Genomic DNA, 18,612 nt, shown 5'->3' with positions numbered 1-18,612 from the left:
GTTTTGCCTTGCTGGGAATCAAACCCAGGTCCTCTCACTTTCGAGGCAAGTGCTCTCACCACTATGCTGCAGGACTCCACAAATTGATGAACATAAACTTTTGAATGGGATATCGTGTGTCTGTTACCACCCAGGACAAGTTATCAACTCTGGGATTTGAGGGGCAAGAGAAAAAAAATTTGGAGGAAAAAATATTTTTCTTGCTTTGACATAAAAAGGATGAGGGTTGCCAAACAAAATTATTTTTNAAAGAAGTGGAGACATACACAAGTGCTTCCTGATGGTGTGAACAGGCATGATAACTGGGCGCCCCTACTTTGCACTATTATACAAACAACACGAGTACTGAACTGGCAATGTCTGTATATAACAGAAGCAGAAGTCACCGTCCTAAATGGTTGGCTAGTTAGTGGTAGCTGTTGTGATGAAGAAGTAGCTTGCTGGAAGGTCTGGATACTTTCACAGCAAGACACTCTGTTAGCAACCTTTGTGATAATCACGAGGTAAGTGATGGGGCAGGAGAGAAGACAGGTCTATGAACGTTCCATAGTTAGTGGTTGTAGTGACTATCACGTCACTCAGTTACAAGCTGGACTGCCTCGCTCTTCCAGGCAAAGAACTATCAATGTGTTGCTCAAGTTCCCCAGTCTTGGTCTCTCTCCCATTCAAATTCTTAAATTGATTGGTTTAAAAAGTGCAAATCAGACTAAAACAACATGATTTTAAAAAAGACTCAGAACTGAGCACTTCTTCCCCTCACACCGTTGCCAGAGAGAAGCACCGCTCAGCAGTTCATTTCAACACAATGTGACAGAGCTACCAGAGATCAAATAATCTTGTGTCTTTTGATATACGTTCATCAGCTATCACAACAAAATAAATATAAACTCATTTGTTTTATCTCATCAAAAAAGCACCCTCAAAAATCATGTCCATTATTATCTGAATGAAACAGACTTTGAACAAAAATGTTAATGATAAAAGAGATGAGAGATGTCAAGCGCTGTGATGTTATTTGCTGAATCAGCAGCATCACAAATCACAGGCGCTCACTCGTACAATGCTGGTGTGGTTGGACATGCCACTGACTGAAGCTTATGTGACATCACTGTCTATTCTCATAAGAAAGGTGTTTCAGATCAGGGTAATTGTCTTGGTAAGAATAAAAAGCATTGATTTTGTAAAACAATAACAAACAGTAATAACATTTTTCATATAAAATGAGACACTCACATTGTCGTGTTGTCATATGCATTGCACTAAGCTTTAAGAAGAGGGAATAAAAGATATAAGCACAGAGAGGAGATAAAAAGAGCTATTAAGGACAGGTTTTCAGTTGCCAATGTATGGCAGATATTTACAACATTTAACTGCATTTAATAAAAGTATAATTCTAAGCTATTTCAAGTCGTCTTAAAAATGAGAAAGTGCTTTTAAATCATTTTGTATTTACAGTTAAAAATACACAAAAAAGGACACTGGATAGACGAGATAAATAATTCTGCTTCCAGTCATCACCTGCACCAGGATTTAAAAGACGTGTCTTGCTAGGTATGAGAACTCTGTTCAGGCACCTGGTTGCTAAAATGGAATCAATGTTATAAAAAAGGCCTGAATATTTACCTTGGCCATTCTGTGCAATGACAGGAAACTGTTGCAATGGCACCTTTGAAATATAGCTCAGCTTAACAGTTCTGCATGACGGACTGAAGCCCTCTGCAACCGAGCACCAGAATGTGTGATTTGTTTACATGTGGTAACTAGCCTAGATTACACACATTTACGTGATTGACTTAAAGCTATGAAAGTGAGCCCACATCATATTTCCTTCAAAGTGAAATATGATTACTTCTTCTACAGTAAATTTGCAGTAAACAGGCTTTGTAACCAGCACCGAAGATGGTCATTTTGATGTTCCTTAATTCAGAATGCTGAACTTCTGAAGAGTAAACAGGTTATTTTAGGGAAGATTTTCTATCCTGAAGAAATGATTTTCTTTTTACCAAAATAACCTGACTTCCCATTTTGACTTATAGCTAAACCCTAAAACACTGTTTGTCATCATCTGTTCAATCGCTGATGTTAACAACTGATGATAACCTGGTTCGATCTGAACAGTAACTTTGTCACAGCTTTGATAAGTTTTGCACTGATAACTTTCCTCACCTTGAATCACTTGAGATGAATGACCAGGGCACGTTTATGTTAGAACAGCACCATCCCTAGCAAACAGCAATTACTGCAATGAGGTAAGGCAGTGATAGATTCTATTACTCTTATATCCACCGACTGTAAGGCCCTGTAACTTGGGTGAGGGCATAGGAAGATACAGTGATAACGGAGTCCCGTGGGGTGCTTAACGCTTTGCGTGTGGGGACACGTACAAGCTCGTTGTCCTCCTGTAATAACTCTGGGGGTTGTGGCACCGCCCGCTTAAACTTCTTGTTGGGCTTGGTGAGATTGTGTTCGTGGTTTACTTCTTCCTTTTCCTTCTCCTTCGCCCGCTCGGCCATCTTTGTCAACTTTGCCTCCCACAGGGCCAGTCCATGTTTTGGTTCATGCAGGTTCTTGTGCTGGTAGAAGACCAGGGAAATGCGTGTGGGGTGATGCCGGTTGGGTTTCTTGACTGGGGTGGTGGCGTGTAGCTCATGACGAGCACACTCAATCAGAACAGAACCATGAGATGGCGCGACAGCAACACCCCCAATGTCCTCATCCAGGAAATTGTGCTCGCTGTCGGACCACACCTCCTGTACGGGCTTCTCACTGGTACCCATTGGAGTTGGTTCCTCATTGTTCTCTGCTTTGGGAGGGATCAGGCTTTCATCTTGAGTGAATGACTGTTGAAATTCACGAAAGTTACCCCCTAATTGTAGTTTTACCAAGCCATTCGGCTTGCTTGTATCAGTTGTTTTTGTTTCCAGAGACAACGACATGTTGTCACATGAGCCTGGGAGCTGCGAGTGACTCGTTTGCTCTTTTATTGCTTGAGGCTTGCGCTGTTGGGTGAATTGTGTTGCATTCTTATAAATTTGGTCCAGGGAGTCTGTTCTGCCTTGTTGCACAGAGAAATTCATATTGGGAAGCAACTGGGGGATGTCTGCTTTTTTGTCATCCAAAGCACTTCCCGAAAAGCCATTGATCATCATTTCAACGTTGTTATATTTTGTAAAAGGTGACAAAAAGTGCTGGTTACCAGGATAACCAAGATACCCGTAGGGAACTGAGAAGCTATGTTGGAAACTAGGGAGTGTTGGCAAGTTGGGACGGGGAATCAAAGTAGAGTATGGGTAAACACCACCCAAATTATAAGGTGCAGGAGAGGTGAATCCTCCCAATGGGGAATAATTTCCAACACCCGTGTGTCCAGTATATTTGAAAGAGTTATAGTGATCCTGAGGCCGAGTTTTCATTGAACTGGAAGCTGTTTCCATTTTGCACCCTAAAAACACAAGAATCACATCCAGAACATTAAATTCAATCAGAAACGTATACAAATTAAAAGGACATGCACAATTCTAAGGAAGTTGCAGTGAACTCCTTTAAAAATGTTTCTTTCAGCTCATTAATGTATCAAAATACAATCAAATCTGGCTTTCAGATTTTAACAACCACAACAACTTTGAACAGTAAATGAAATGTAATAACAATGATAAAAAACGGATGAAGCAGATATCTTTAGATGCTTTTTGAGGAATTAGCAGCCAGCATGATTGATTGCACCCATATATTAAAATGAAATAGATAGTTCCTGAATCAGGATCTCTCGTATTAAGACAATTGTTATTGCCTTCATAGGGATCAATAGGACACTGTAAGTCCTCATGAATAAGACAGGCAGGGAGTGGGAGCCACGGATAAAAGTCCCACTGTAGTAACACTGAAATAGCACCAAAATGTTTGTACGGAATAATTCAGAAATTAATATCTCACCATTAGGAAGAGACATCAGCCTTTAGCAAAGAGAACTAACTCAGCACAATCACAGCAGGACCCTGTAAGGAGGCACCAAATGAGATTTAAAAAGGAATAGTGGAAGCTCCTTCCATAGCTCAATGGGTACATGCACAGCTTGGTGAGGTGCTAAGTCTGGTCTGTGCTGAGCTAGCTGGAAGATATGTGTGCAGATTTCAGGTTGGGGAAAACAGGTTAGGCTGGGCACAGGATGCATTGTTTCCTGATACTCTGCCTAAAGCTGTTTTGGCATTCACTCAAATGGTCATTGTGCATCCTGCTTGACAATTTTTTCCCTGCAATTTTCTCCCCTCTTCAAAAAGAGTTTGAATCCTTTTGTTTTCTATGGGAGAACGGTTGCTCTCCGATACCATGGGGTAAACCTGTCCTCACCTGACATCCACATACTTTTCAGCAGGGGTCCCTGGACAACAGTCAACAGGCAAACCCTAACTGATTCTCACCTTCTTTTAATCCAGAGACTTTGAGGCAAATTACAGCCCTGGCTGAGATCAGCTGCATAAAGGACCATAAAGGACCAGGAATTCGAATGAGCAAACTGTGTGATGATCATTCTCCTTGGATAAACCTGGACAGCCAGTGCAGGCAGGTTATTTGACAAGACAGGGCTTTAGAGCTGAGCATGATCCTCTCCTCACTTGAAGTGCACATGTACACATTTAAGTTAATGATAAGATTTATTGTATAGTTACAGAAGTGAAAATCTTGACTGATATTTCTTTCTCTAGCCTACAGACAGTGAGGCCAATTGTAGCATTGCTATAATCCCCCAAAGAACAGATCATCTAATTTAGTTGAGATTGTGAATTTACTAGCATTGCTTAGAACAATGGCAGCCAACCTCTTTGGTTGGTCAACAAAACAAATTCAATATTGATTGAATATTTCTTGATTTATGGCATAAACCTATGCTATTTTGTTATTTCTATGATTATTTTGTTGGCCAACCAAAATGGTGCATAGTAATAATAATAATCATCCTTGTATTTAGTATAGCATCTTTTACAGCAGGAGGACACCTCAAAGCACTTCATAAGATTTACTGTGAAGTGGAATATGTTTGTAGGCCGAAGTGCTAGCCCATTTGTACACAGCACTGTCCCACAACAGGATTGAAATGAATGATTAATTTTATTTGGGAAACACTTCACATGATGCATTTACTTAGAGACTTTGTATTGTTTTAGCTTACATTTTTTTAAATAAAAGCACCTTGTCAAGGGACCCTTAATTAACCCATCACTGGGATCATTTCAGTAGGTTCATAAAACCTGCTGGTGGCAGATCTTCTCTCTGTTCTCAATGACCACATCTGTGAAGATTGAGAACTGAATGAGGAGATCTGTGAAGATGAAGACATCTGTGAAGTCAGGCTTTGTGATATTAGATACTAGCTTTTTACTAGGAATCTCTAAGTCGCCAGTATCCCACTGATTTACCATCATTTAAAGAGGCATCAGGGGATCAGCTATCTCTAAGGTGGCCCCACGGGCAAAACTGATATAGTAAGAGCATTGCAATCATATCTGACTTGAAAATTAAAATTAAAATTGATGTAGTTCCACTTAAACCTCGTGCTTCAAAGGTCTGGCAGTGTGAGCGAAAGATGTCTTACCTGCTGAACACTGGTGAATGGCACTGCAGTGTTTGTCAGCAGCTCCCTCCTTTAATTTCCCAGATGTCGAGTGTTTCTTCTCCTGTTTATCAAGTGCGGCCCTCTTTGCTTCGAGTTTCTTTTTCCGTGCGGACTTGACAGGCTCAGCCAGTATACGGACTTCCCTGGGGAATGAGGAGAGCACCTGAATCGCACCATTCTTCATCTTCTCCTCTTGGATGTCTTCATTGCCGTACTCATCAGCGTGTGAGATTTTGTACAGTGGGAGGACATGCAGCTGCTCATCCTCCGGGATTGAGTTAACTGTGCGATTGTCTTCTTTTGTTAAAGTACAGACCTAGAAAAAAAAGGATTAGAAAAAAAACTATATTTTGTAGATTCATAGAATATTACAGCACAGAAACAGGCCATTCTGCCTATCAAAGATCATTATATCAAATGCAAGGATTATTATTATCGGCAATAAAATTCCAAATCAGTTATTTATCCTGCTGTTTTGAAGGAATAAACTGACATAACTTCAAACAAAACCCAAAAATATAAATCACCTGTGTTTCAAAACAAAATCATGAAATAGAATGAATAACCAGAAAGATGTGGGAAAATTAATCTGATCGACTGATTTTTGGTTTGAAAAGATTTATTGATTTTTGTTTTTAAAGAGTTTGAGTTTTATGAAAAGTGCGAAAGCAAATCGATATGTACGTACTACAGTGCTTCCATTCCGCATGTTGTGCTGGTCCTTGTGAGAGTGTGCACAGAAGTCGATGCAGGCAGTCACACCCGAGAAAGGCCGCCCGGACTTCAACCCAAGCCGGCAGTTTGATGCAATATTTTCATTCATAATCTAAAGAAAGGGTTTACAGTTAATATTTCATATTAATACTGCGAAGAATAGTATGATTCTGCATATACAACAATTCCCCAAAATAGGGACACATTAATGATTGCTTAGACTTACTGGATGCCCTGACTGTTGATCAATACAGTTTTTGCTTTCTTTGCAGTGGTGTTCAGACTATTGTTACAGTTTATCTGGTCGATTTCCCCCTGAACTGCACAGTTTGCAGTTCAGAGGAACTGTGGTAATTGTGGAGTCCTGTAACTTAGGGTTAGAGCACATGCCTCGCAAGTGAGAGGACCTGGGTTTGATTCCCGTGCAGGGTGAAACGTTAGGCAAGTTTCCTTACTCCACACACTCTGTGTACCTAGCAGTAAGTAGGAACCCAGTTGTTAGTCGATTAGCAGATCACTTTTCTGGGGATAATATTCCCATCAAAAATAATATAATAATTTGGTCACTCAATCCACTGTTATGGGACACTGCTGTATGTAATTTGTTGCCTCGTTTTGCCCACAAAATATACAGTCAATCCACTTTACACTATATTCTATGAAACGCTTTGAGATGTCTCGAAGACATGATAAGGCGCTATATCAAATACAAGGATTATTATTAATTGTGCTAGGTTTCATGCAGCGCTGAGGACTTCTTTGTCACGTAGGGCTGTATTGGTTGCAATTCCATTTACATGATCTCAGGTTGAGGTTCAGTGGGATTACAACAATATACGCCACATGGCTAGGAAAGGACAAGTTCCAGCTATGTGGATATCAGCGAGGACAGACTCAGGATTAACTTTGCTGCCCCCATTACCCATCAAGTCTCAATTGTCTTGGACTTGTGTATAAAAAAAAGGTTGGACAAAATATTGGTGTATAGCTGGTGCCCATAAAACTGTACCTCAGCAGAATAGGTGAGAGAATTGAATAGGGGGGAAACTGTGAATATGTCGCTAGTTACCTGATTTCCGTATGCCTCTGGTGCGAGTTTCTGGTAAACTGGGGCCACATCAGAAGCCAATTCCTGAAGGTAGCTTTCAAGCATCTCCTCCTACATCCAATTAAAAATGGTTTCTTACAGTGGGAAAGTACAAGACTAATGCAGTTACAAAATTTAAATATAACACTTTAATATTTAACATTGTGCTTTTGTAATGCAACTTTCACAAGGTGATCCTGCAAGTAATGTTTGTATCTCTTCAGCCTATGAATAAACCCCTAAATAAATGGTCCCTTTTTGTTTGCATGTTTCTGCCAGAATAATCTCAATTCCTCCCATGGAATAATTCTTAAATACAGTGGAATCCGCTTTTGACGGACACCGATTAACTCCGGATGGCGGGTAAATTGAATCAAACGCCCGTCCCCGATTCATTTGTATTCTTCACTCCAGAAATGCCTAATGCACAACTTACCTCTTTTATATCATCAGTGAGTAGTTTGAACTTTCGAGGGTACTTGCTTCGAGCAAACTTGCATCCATTGTAATACATACTCCAGGAACAGCCGAAGGAGAAAGAGGCTCCAGACCTCTCAGGATCCAGTCCTTGACACGCACAAGTACGACTGTGAGTAGATTGCACAGTTAGCCATTGTTATACTGTTCTACTGGTTATAAAAATTCCACATTTGGAGGAAAGAAAGAAAATATGCTTGCATGGAGATTATCTTTCCAATCGGAGCAATGCAAGTCCAACGGAAAGCTTTATAAACAATTTCATCCTTTCTACCCACATTAGAGAACTTTTTTTAGGAATAACTCCAGCTAGCTTCTGGAAAGAATTTTATGTAAATCACTTCAGCTGGATGGAGATTTGAGAATAAATTTTAATTTCCCAATTGAACAATCCCAAGATAATCAAGATTAAATATATATGTATTTTGTGTTCATCACAATAAAAGCAGCAGTGCTGTGATATTTTCCTTCTGTGATACGGAAGATTGTTTAATTTGTTATTAGGACAGCAAGAGATATTGGGTTAAAGGGAGGGGGGAAAAGGTTCCTCTCATATGGCTCAAGGTAGCTGGCAAACAGAAGATTTGGCAGCCACCAAGGAAGAGATATACCTCTCATTTCTCAGCTGGAAATGGGCGAGATCCAGGGGAAATTAACAACAACACCTTGCACTTTAAATCGCCCTTCACGCAGGGTAGCATCTGTGAGCGCTTAGTTAACAAAGATGAGCAGATAAGACAACACGTGACATATTTTGAAATGGTTGAGTCTCAAGTATTGTCTTGTTTCAGAGTTGCTCATTACACAGTAAATCTATAAGACATTTGATGCCACTTAACCTACTCTTCATTTAGTGCACAGCGCCTGTTGGTGGGAGATCCATATTTTCGCAGTGTCTGCGTGAGTTCCTGATACAGTTTATCCGCCAGCGTCCGAGGGATTCCTTCCCACGCCAGGATCAGGATGACAATGACAGCCGTTTGGCAGCGGTGTCCGGCACGCTGCCTCACTAAACACAGCAACTTCTCTTCTTCGTTACTTCTCCTTATCACCTAAAAAATGGGTTGTATTAGCCTTCAACATTTAAACAAAGCAGCAAAAAAAAGTCATAGATTTAAGAAAGTAATTTCACTTCTAGATTTCACACAGAATATTTCCACTGTACACAGACAAAGAATTAAAAATAAGATTGGCTGTTGCAAAACCCCATAATGAAAGCTTCCCTTTCCTTTGGCGTACCTTCCCAGCTGGGATGCCCCATTCACATCTTTTTCCATTTGTGTCCAATCGGCATGCAACAGCCATTTCCCTCTCTTCCTCTCCTAGTTCTCACTGATATTTATATAGCGCCCTTTATGCAGGGCAGCGACTAGGAGTGTTCAATAGTGGCGGATCATGACGCTGAGCCATGGGGAGGGGGGAGGGAGGAGGTGACCGTAAGCATAGTCAAAGAGGAAGGTCTTCAGTCGTGATCTAAACGAGGAGAAGGAGGGGGCAAGGCTGAGGTATTGGACGAGAGAGTTCCAAAGCTTTGGTACACAGTGGCTGAAAGCCCGGCCAATGGTGGAGTGGAGGGGACGAGGGACAAGCAGGAGGCCAGAGCCAGCCGAGCGCAGGCAGTGGGTAGTGGAGAAGGGAGAAAGGAGATCAAAAAAGTAGGGAGGTGCCAGGGTATGAAAGGATTTGTAGACGAGTGAGAGGATCTTGAAAACAATCCATTCTGTGATAGGGAGCCTGGCGAAGAATGGTGTAATGGGAGTACGGAGCCTAGTGTTTCCTTTATTGTTTACTGAGGCAGAGTTCCACAGGTAGTGCCTGCCTTTCGATTCCTCACTCAAGTGGCTGTCATTCATGTTTAAGCTTAGATAGTGAATGCTGGGAGGCTTTTTGATCCTAAGGGATATTATTAGCACAGCCAAGTCCACTATTCTCAGCTGATGTCCACATACATGCAGTATCCAGCAGAAGTTACTGCACAGTGATCAGGAATGAGAACACAGGACAATTTTCCCCCTTCCAAGTGCAGGGATTCTAAAGCAAATTGTAGTGTCCCTACTGCTGTACCAGCGTAGATATACCAGTTCAGCAGTCACTGAGGATCATAGGAAGCCCAGATCTGATCGGCCATTTTTAAACAACTAATTGTTGCACACATCATGTGAACCCTCTGAGCAGAAAAGAGTACTCTGTGGACAGCAGCGGTGTTCAAAAACGGCAAACTGGGCAAATTTAACATGAATAATAACCAGCTAGAAGGCAGACAGTAGTTAGTACTCAGCAAAACAGCTCCACAATTGCAATATTTCTATACTATGGGGGCTATTCTGCTCCATTTGAGCAATGTAATAAATCTATCAATGTGTGTTTCCAATGAGAATTTCCCAAATTGTCCAGGATCACACTCCTAAGGACCAGAGCAGAATAGCCCATACAGCAGTTTACTCTGACAGTACAATGGAAAAGTACACTGGGAGATGCACAAAACTACACAGAAGCATTTTGATAAAAAAAACAAATTCGGAACTCTGCATATACATTCAAACTATTGGAACAAAGATTTAGTTCCCGTACAATTCTGATTTGTACTGTGGAATAGCATACATGGAACATTAAGCTCATTAAAATGCCAGTTAGGTTTAGTAATACAGCACACCAGTATTGAATCATGCTAACACGTCGTGCAGCTAGCTTCTAACTTACCCATTTTGCAATGGGACAGCCCTGAGAACTTTTCCCTTCTTTTCCCGTATATATAACGACTTCTATCCTTATTGCTTTCCCTTTCTCTCCATACCTATTGAGATATTAAAGAAGCCGGTTCTGTTAGTAGAAGTTATATGTAAACACAGCAAACAGTATCTCTGAAAATCAAAATGTTAGCCTGGGACAAAACAAATGTTTACAAGTCAATGATTCCTGTAAAATACAGCCGTTCTACGCAAGTATAAATCAATACAACATTCTGAAATATGAGCTACAAACTTGCTGTGTAGTTTATGCAAATATACTGAAGATGTTTAGTATATAGAGAACATCATCAGGAGAGTGATGGAGGGCAGGACACTGGACTTATTTAAGATAACCTTGAAGCTGTAATGGGAAGATGGTAGGGTATGTTTTGTGGAAGAATGAGGTCAAATGGTTAAGCAGGATGCAACTCTCCGGGGAGAGAGTGCGCATTCCATTCTAACAATCTATCGATGCGATTTCCATGTGTAAGTGGGATCTCATCTCTTCAGAAGTAAGTGGCCCACTTTGTGTGACTCTGAGCTGTGCAGATCAGGAAAGTCCGGGATTTTCTGACTCACACAAAGCATTGTGAAAATGTGGAATGTGAAATGTGAATGCAGAATTCCTTGGGATGTTGAAAAAAGGAGCTAATAATAATAATCCTTGCATTTGATTTAGTTTTGTGTCGTTGAGACATCTCAAAGTGCTTCACAGAATATATTGTAAAGTGAATTCACCGTGTATTTTATTGGAGAAACACGGCAGCCAATTGCGCACGACAATGTCCCACAAACAGTCATGGATTCAGTGACCAAATTTTCTTTTGAGGAGGGATTATTACCCTTGGAAAGCTCTCCGCCAATCTACTAAGAACCGTTAGGTAATTTACTGCTAGGTAAACAGCTGTGTGGAACAAGGAAACTTGCCTAAGGTTTTGTCCTGCCCCGGAATCGAACCCAGGTCCTCTTGCTTGGCGAGACGAACACGCTAACCAGTATGCTATGGGACTCTACATAGGCACAGAGAGTACAACTAGAACTAGTGCAGGGAGTTAATTAATCCTTCAACCAGACTGACTGATGAGAATGGCAAATTGGGTCTGTTGCCTGAAGGATGTTGCTACCGATGATACTATACCCCAGCATGAGTTGCAATCTTCAGAAGAACAGACAATGAGATTGTACTTCTGTTTCCATTTTACTGTGTTTTAAAACAGCGCAGTTGTGGCAAAAATCACTTTACAAAAGACAAGGGATTAGGAGAAGTGACAAAAGGGCATAAACTAATCTCTTAAACACAGAAGAGATTACAATCAGTTAATTCCAAATTTAATTAAATAGACACATGCCACAGGCTTCTTCTTTCATAACTTGTTGCTCAAGACTTTTAGACTCATTCAAGGGCCCTGACATCAAATTTTAATCTTTAATCCTTGCTTTTTTTTGATATACATCATTGAGATGTCTCAAAGCGCTTCACAGAATATATTGTAAAGTGGATTTCATGGGCGAAACACAGCAGCCAATTGCACACAGCAATGTCCCACAAACAGTTGTGGATTGAGTGACCAAGTTTGTTTTGAGGAATTATTATCCCTGGAAAGTGATCTAACTAACGATTCCTACTTACTGCTGGATAAACAGAGGCGCGCGGAGTAAAGAAACTTATCGAATGTTTCACCCCACCCAGGAATCGAACCCAGGTCCTCTTGCTTGAGTGCACTAACCCAGTCTGTAAAGTGTATCAATTCTTACATGTCACGAGGAATGTGAGCTGATGACTTCTTGTCATATAATAGCAAAGTTTCTTGCAATAAAATCATGAAATTTTTTTTATATAAGGTTCTCACCTGTCTTCAATCATCTCCCGTACTGCTGCAACATTGGGTCCTGCGCCAAGGTGGGTGTAATATGGACCTTCGTCTTTCTCTATGATTTGTTCTGTAATGGGCAATAAGAAGCCAGAATACATCAACAATGCACACTTCCCAGCAATTTCACATTTTGATTTTTTAACTGAAGTTTTTTTCTCCATTGTCAGAGAAAAAAAATGATAAGAGATACCTGTACATTTACTGGTATCTGCATATGCCACACACTGTAACTTAATCTAGCTTGGTTGGTCTGCACATAATGTATTGGACGGCACCCATTATACCTACTTCATTTGCCTTTAAAAATAGTCACACAGTGGACATACTTTGAAGGGCTTTGAGATGATGTTCAATGTGATAAAATGCAGATTCTTCTCCCATTTCAATCTCACCAATGACAACATATATTTACCTGGGTTTGAATCCATTTTGCCCTAAGGGAGGTTAAGTCTTGTCTTCAAGGGCCTATTTTAAATAACCATTTCAACCCAGTTCTAAGTACACACAACACTGCTCCTGACATTGGACCTAAATTGTTAATCTTGCTCATCAAAGTCACAAGGATGACTGTGTGGGAATTGGAAATGCCAAACCGCTGCACTGGATGATGCTTGTCTGAGTCTAGGGTAAACATATTGTTTTACAGCTGTGTGCAATTGGCTGCAGGGTTTTGCCCACAAAATACACAGTCAATCCACTTTACAGTATATTCTGTGAAGTGCTTTGAGACGTCCCAATGAAGTGATAAGGCACAACATCAAATGCAAGGATTATTATTATTATTGTTGGGCCTATGTGGCTTCACACTGAATGTACTATGAATGAACTGGGGGGAGTATTTGATGCTCACACTGAATGACAAAAATAGAAAAAATGCTCAATCCGCAGCACTTACATTTCTCATCTTAAAATAAATAACTAACCAAAGTAGAAATACAAGGCAAGTTTCTAATTATATCAATGTTCAACAGATGGAAGAATCTATTTATGGTAATAACACCAAAGTAAAAATGTCTTATTTAGGATTAGAATTAGAAACATGTGATACTGGAAACAGCCAGGGGTTGAAACACAGGCTCACAATTCGCAAAGTGTAAAGGCCCTTCAGACACAAGCTGTGTGACTGGGCTGCATATTGTGTTGGTCGTTAAATACTAAGGACCACAGTATATCTGTGAAGCACTTTGAAACTCTGTGATGATGTGATAAGGCACTATATCAAATGCAAGGATTATTCTTATTTCGTCCGGAACTGATTCTTGCCTTGGGAATAGTTCAGTACTCGATCAAAACATACGAGGTTAATTCCTGCAATCTCTGCTAGTCTGTTTAATGTTGTGTTCCTTTTCGTAATATTCCTGCTGGGATGCTAGATTTCTACTGCTCAAGGCTGCTGCTGATATCCTCTGTTTCTGTCTTTTAACACATTCTTTCTGTCAAGGAAAGGATCAATACAAGGTTTTGTGAGATAATTATCACTAGATCTTTATAAGTTAAGCTACAGAAAGTTCTATATGGTGCATCATTTATGTAATACCCTTTAAACAACTCTGACCTCCACTGTAATGGCCACAAGTTAAAAAGCAATGTAAGTATAGTTGAGTAACAGTTTTAATGCTTGTTTATAGCTCTATTGAATGAAGGACAGTCAATGCACTATATAGTCTGTCCATGTTCTTCAACACATGGCTACAATGCTGATTATTAGCTTCCGATTTCCAATCATTTAAAATCCAATCATGGTAAAATAGATGAAGTAAAGTTTTGAAAAATAACTTTTAAAAGGAAAGATTAGTCACTGCATTTAGTTTGCAGTCTTCATGCCACAAGACTATCTGTTCCAGGAGGTTGACTAGCAGTGCCAAACCTCTGAAATCTGAGATATGATGCTAAATGCTGGCTCATGCCAATAGCACAGTTACATTATAACAGTTACATATGGGACAGTAGCTGCTGATCACTCCTGAGACTGATGTAAATATTATCCTTAGCCTTAAGACCAATACATTTTTCACAATCTTTAAATTCAGTCTTAATTAGGAAGTAGGTTCTTTCTCAGAGCTGCAGGAAAAAAAAGCTTCCAAATTGAGGCTAAATTTAAGAATATTCCAAAATTCTGCACAATGTTAAAATTAAAGATTTTTATTTGCTCAGGCGGGTGTCTGACATAAGTCATAATAATACCCATTGTATTAATATCCCTGACTTTGATAAGTACAAAAACAGCCTTCCCAAAACATTTGGTATTGTTGTCATCTGGCTTTTTAAAAAAAAACTCTCTCACTTCTAGTACTTTTCACAAAATTTGGTACATTTTATGGTCCTCGCTACTCTTAGTTTTATGGTATATGAGAAGATATAAAAATATCATAGCCAACCATCAGCTATTCCAGATTGACAAATGGAACTGTTAGCAGAAAATCAATGAATTAACATACTATAGTGATCCTGAGATCAAGCCAGATCTGGTGGGTAACTCTGGGGTTTGATACACAACAACAACAAGATTACATTTGTATTCACGTTGGGAGGACGTCCCAAGGCGCTGGACAGAGTACAGCATTTCAAACCCGAGCTGGGATTGGGGGTTAAGGGAGGGGAGGGGGGGTGGCCGATGGCATGGTGGAAGCGAAGGGTCTTTAGGCAGGACTTGAATAAGGCCAAGGAGGGGGCGAGGCGGAGTGACTGAGGGATGGAATTCCAGAGGTTGGGGGCAGAGTGGCTGAAGGCTCTCCCGCCAATGATGGGGCGGGTGGGTTGGGGGATGTGGAGCAGGCTGGAGCCGGCTGAGTGGAGGGCACGGGTGGGTTGGTAGGGGCTTAGGAGGTCGCAGAGGTAGGGTGGGACAAGGCCATGGAGGGCTTTGTATGTGAGGACCAGGATCTTGAACTGGATCCTCTGAAGGATAGGGAGCCAATGGAGTCGGGCGAGAGTGGGGGAGATGGGGTCACAGAGTTTGGTGCGGGAGAGGACGCGGGCTGCAGAGTTCTGGATTATCTGCAGCCTGTGGAGGGAAGAGTTGGGAAGGCCGACAAGCAGGGCGTTTGCATAGTTGAGCCTGGAAGTGATGAAGGCATGAACAAGAGTTTCAGCGGCCTGAAGGTTGAGGTAGTGGCGGAGTCTGGCGATGTTACGGAGGTGAGGGAAGGCAGAGCGGGTCATGGCTTGAATGTGGGGGAGAAGAGACAATTGAGGGTCATACAAGACACCTAAGTTCCTGACTGGCTTGGTGAGTTGTAGTGTGCAACCATGGAGGTTGATGTTGCCAGAGCCTGAGGTGCAGAGGTGCTGGCGTGAGCCAATCAGGAGGGCCTCAGTCTTGTTCACATTCAACTGTAGGAAATTTGCCCTCATCCAGGACTTGATGGGCAGTCTGTCAGGACAGCAGTGGTCCTGGAGTTGAGGGTGGTGGCAGATAGAGTTGGGTGTCATCCGCATACATGTGGAAGTTGACCCCATGTTTGTGGATGATGTCACCAAGGGGGAGCATGTAGATATTAAAGAGGAGAGGGCCAAGGACAGAGCCCTGGGGGATGCCAGATGTGACAGTGCGGGGGCTGGAGGAGAAACCATTAGAGGCAACAAAGTGGAGATGGTGAGAGAGAGAGATAGGAATCGAACCAGGCAAGGACAGGTCCGCGAAGATTGGGTAAAGCAGAGAGGCAGTGTATGAGGATGGAGTGGTCGACAGTGCCGAAGGTGGCAGAGAGGTCGAGGAGGACAAGGAGGCAGAGGGAGCCCTGATCACAGATGTTCAGAATGTCATTAGTGACTTTGACCTGGGCTGTTTCCGTGCTGTGGGCCGGATTGGAGGGGTTCAAAGAGGGAATGGCGAGAGGTTGATGACACTGGACAGGAGGGGTCCAGAAGGTGGAGCTGGGAAACGAGGAGAGAGGTGGGGATGGGATCGTGGGAGCAGGCAGTGGGTTTGAGTTTGCGGACAATCACGGTGAAGGAGGAGGGAGAGATAGGGTCGAAGGAATATAGGGGGGGATGGGTGGGGGGTGGGTCATGAGGGAGAGGTGATGTGGGGGTAGCTGTGGATGTTGCTGAGGTGTCTGAACGTATCCCTCGATTTTAGATTCGAGGAAGTCCTGCATCTCCTCCAGTTGGGAGTTTGAGGAGAGGATGGGCGAGGTATGGGAAGGTGGACGGAGGAGACGGTTAGCGGTGGAAAAGAGAAGCCAGGGGTTGTCCTTTGCCTCCAAGATAACCTTGGAGTAGAAGGAGGATTTGGCGGAAGCAAAAGCGCAGCGGTAGATCTTGGTGTGGTGAAGCCAAATCTGCCGATGGACCGTTAGTTTGGATTTGGTCCAGGTGCGTTCGGCAGCTCACACTTGTGCCTTGAGGGAACGGAGATGGCTGTTGTACCAGGGGGATTTACGGGAGTATGAGGCAGTACGGGAGGTGAGGGGGGCAAGTGAGTCCAGTGTGGAGGAGAGGGAGTTGTGGAGAAAGGAGAGTGAGGAGGGGAGATTGGTTAGTGAGGGCCAGAGGTGTAGGAGTTCAGATGACTCCAGGGCAGTGGAGAGGGAGAATTTTTTTTTCCATAGATGGTATGTAATGGTGGAGGGTTGGGAAGGGGGAAGGGGTACAGAGGTGTTATAATAATAATAATAATAATAATAATAATAATCCTTGCATTTGATATAGCGCTTTTCACGTAGGAGGACGTCCCAAAGCGCTTCACAGAACACACTGTAAAGTGAATTGACTGTATATTTGTGGGCGAACGCGGCAGCCAATTGCGCACAGCAATGTCCCACAAACAGTCGTAGATTGAAAATGACCAATTTTTATTATTGTTTTTGGTGTTGAGGGAGATGAAGTGGTGGTCCGAGATGGCTTTATCGACGATGGTGAAGTCCGAGACGGTGAGGCCACGGGTGATCACCAGGTTAAGGGGGTGGCCACGGATGTGGGTGGGGGAGTGGATGAGGAAGGAGAGGTTGAGGGAAGAGAGGAGGGAGGAGGTCGGCAGCGGATATATTAGGAAATCAACCAGGAGGAGTAAATGTTTCTATATAAACCCTCTTGAGGTAAATGTTACTGGTGCAACAGTTTCACTTTTGAATAACAGTCCGAAAGACGTCAACTGAGCTGGGTGGTTCTCTAGTGTCCAGGAGAGGGGGCTGTACCACCATCAAGATGGAATACATTTAAACAGACTTGGCACTGGTTAAGACCCCAAACTTTTGATCTGTGTGAATGACCCAAAGGGGGAGAAAAAAAAGGCCCCCCCCACCCCACTCCTGCACAGAGAAGTTCAAAGAATTGTTTTAGTTTTTTTTTAAATTGCTGCTGCTTGTAATGATGCTGGCGTGGGTGTATGGGAAATTCAATATGAACATAGATGTTGATCAAATTGTAGATAAAGCTTTTAGAAAACGTCCACGTGGGCTATTTTCCTCCTCATTGTGAATCTGTTGTGAATACGTTCAGTAATTATTTTTGAAAGATTTTAGACTTGAAACATAGTTGTTATTTTAACATTTCGCTCTTAGTTTTTAACAATATTAGCATTCTTAACATTTGTTAATGCAAGTTTAACACTTGGCTTTTGTAATAAATGGTGTAGGTGAAATCCTCAAAAACCGATTGTACTGTAGGTACAGCTTTACCTTGTAGCATTCTTATGCCATTTAAAAGTACAATTAGTAAATAAATTATTGTTTATGTTCCGAAAATCAGTGATTTAATACTGCAGAAAGTACATTGTAAAGTACATTATAAAATGGAACCATATTACAGCTATTAGCAGGTATAATCTCTCCCCCAATCCCTCCGCCTTGACCCTCCTTCCCTCTGGTTCTTTCGACAACTGTCTTAAATCTGTGTCCTCTGGTTACCGACTCACCCGCCAGTGGAATGTTTCTTTCTGTTCATCCTAACGAATCCCCTCATAATTTTGAACACCTCTATTGAATCTCCCTTAACCTTCTCTGCTCCAAGGAGAATAATCCTAGCTTCTCTAGCCTCTCTTCATAATTGAAGTCCCTCATTCCTATCCTGTATGCTTTTTTTAAAAACAGCTTTATCTACCTGTCCTGCCACCTTCAAAAATGTGCTTACGTGTCTCTCTGTTCCTGCACCCCCTTTAATATTGTACCATCTAGCTTC

At 41.9% G+C, this 18,612-nt stretch overlaps 1 protein-coding gene across 1 annotated transcript in view; it reads right to left on the bottom strand.

The window, feature by feature from the left end:
* Positions 1-2,024: 2,024 nt before the first annotated feature.
* Positions 2,025-18,612, bottom strand: part of tet1 (tet methylcytosine dioxygenase 1) — a 29,531-nt gene continuing 12,943 nt past the window's right edge. The window contains exons 3-10 of the mRNA XM_007899125.2: positions 12,469-12,559; positions 10,590-10,683; positions 8,733-8,941; positions 7,849-7,999; positions 7,395-7,484; positions 6,300-6,437; positions 5,591-5,927; positions 2,025-3,442 (exon numbers count right to left, since the gene is read on the bottom strand). Of these exons, the coding sequence (XP_007897316.1) occupies positions 2,277-3,442; positions 5,591-5,927; positions 6,300-6,437; positions 7,395-7,484; positions 7,849-7,999; positions 8,733-8,941; positions 10,590-10,683; positions 12,469-12,559 (2,276 nt within the window). The 3' untranslated portion in view covers positions 2,025-2,276. The remainder of the gene's footprint in view (positions 3,443-5,590; positions 5,928-6,299; positions 6,438-7,394; positions 7,485-7,848; positions 8,000-8,732; positions 8,942-10,589; positions 10,684-12,468; positions 12,560-18,612) is intronic.

The sequence above is a fragment of the Callorhinchus milii genome, unplaced genomic scaffold, assembly GCF_018977255.1.
Source record: "Callorhinchus milii isolate IMCB2004 unplaced genomic scaffold, IMCB_Cmil_1.0 Scaffold7, whole genome shotgun sequence".
In the NCBI taxonomy this organism is placed as follows: Eukaryota; Metazoa; Chordata; class Chondrichthyes; order Chimaeriformes; family Callorhinchidae; genus Callorhinchus; species Callorhinchus milii.
Note: the sequence above shows the minus strand (reverse complement) of the source record. Positions and strands in the feature narration are given on the sequence as shown.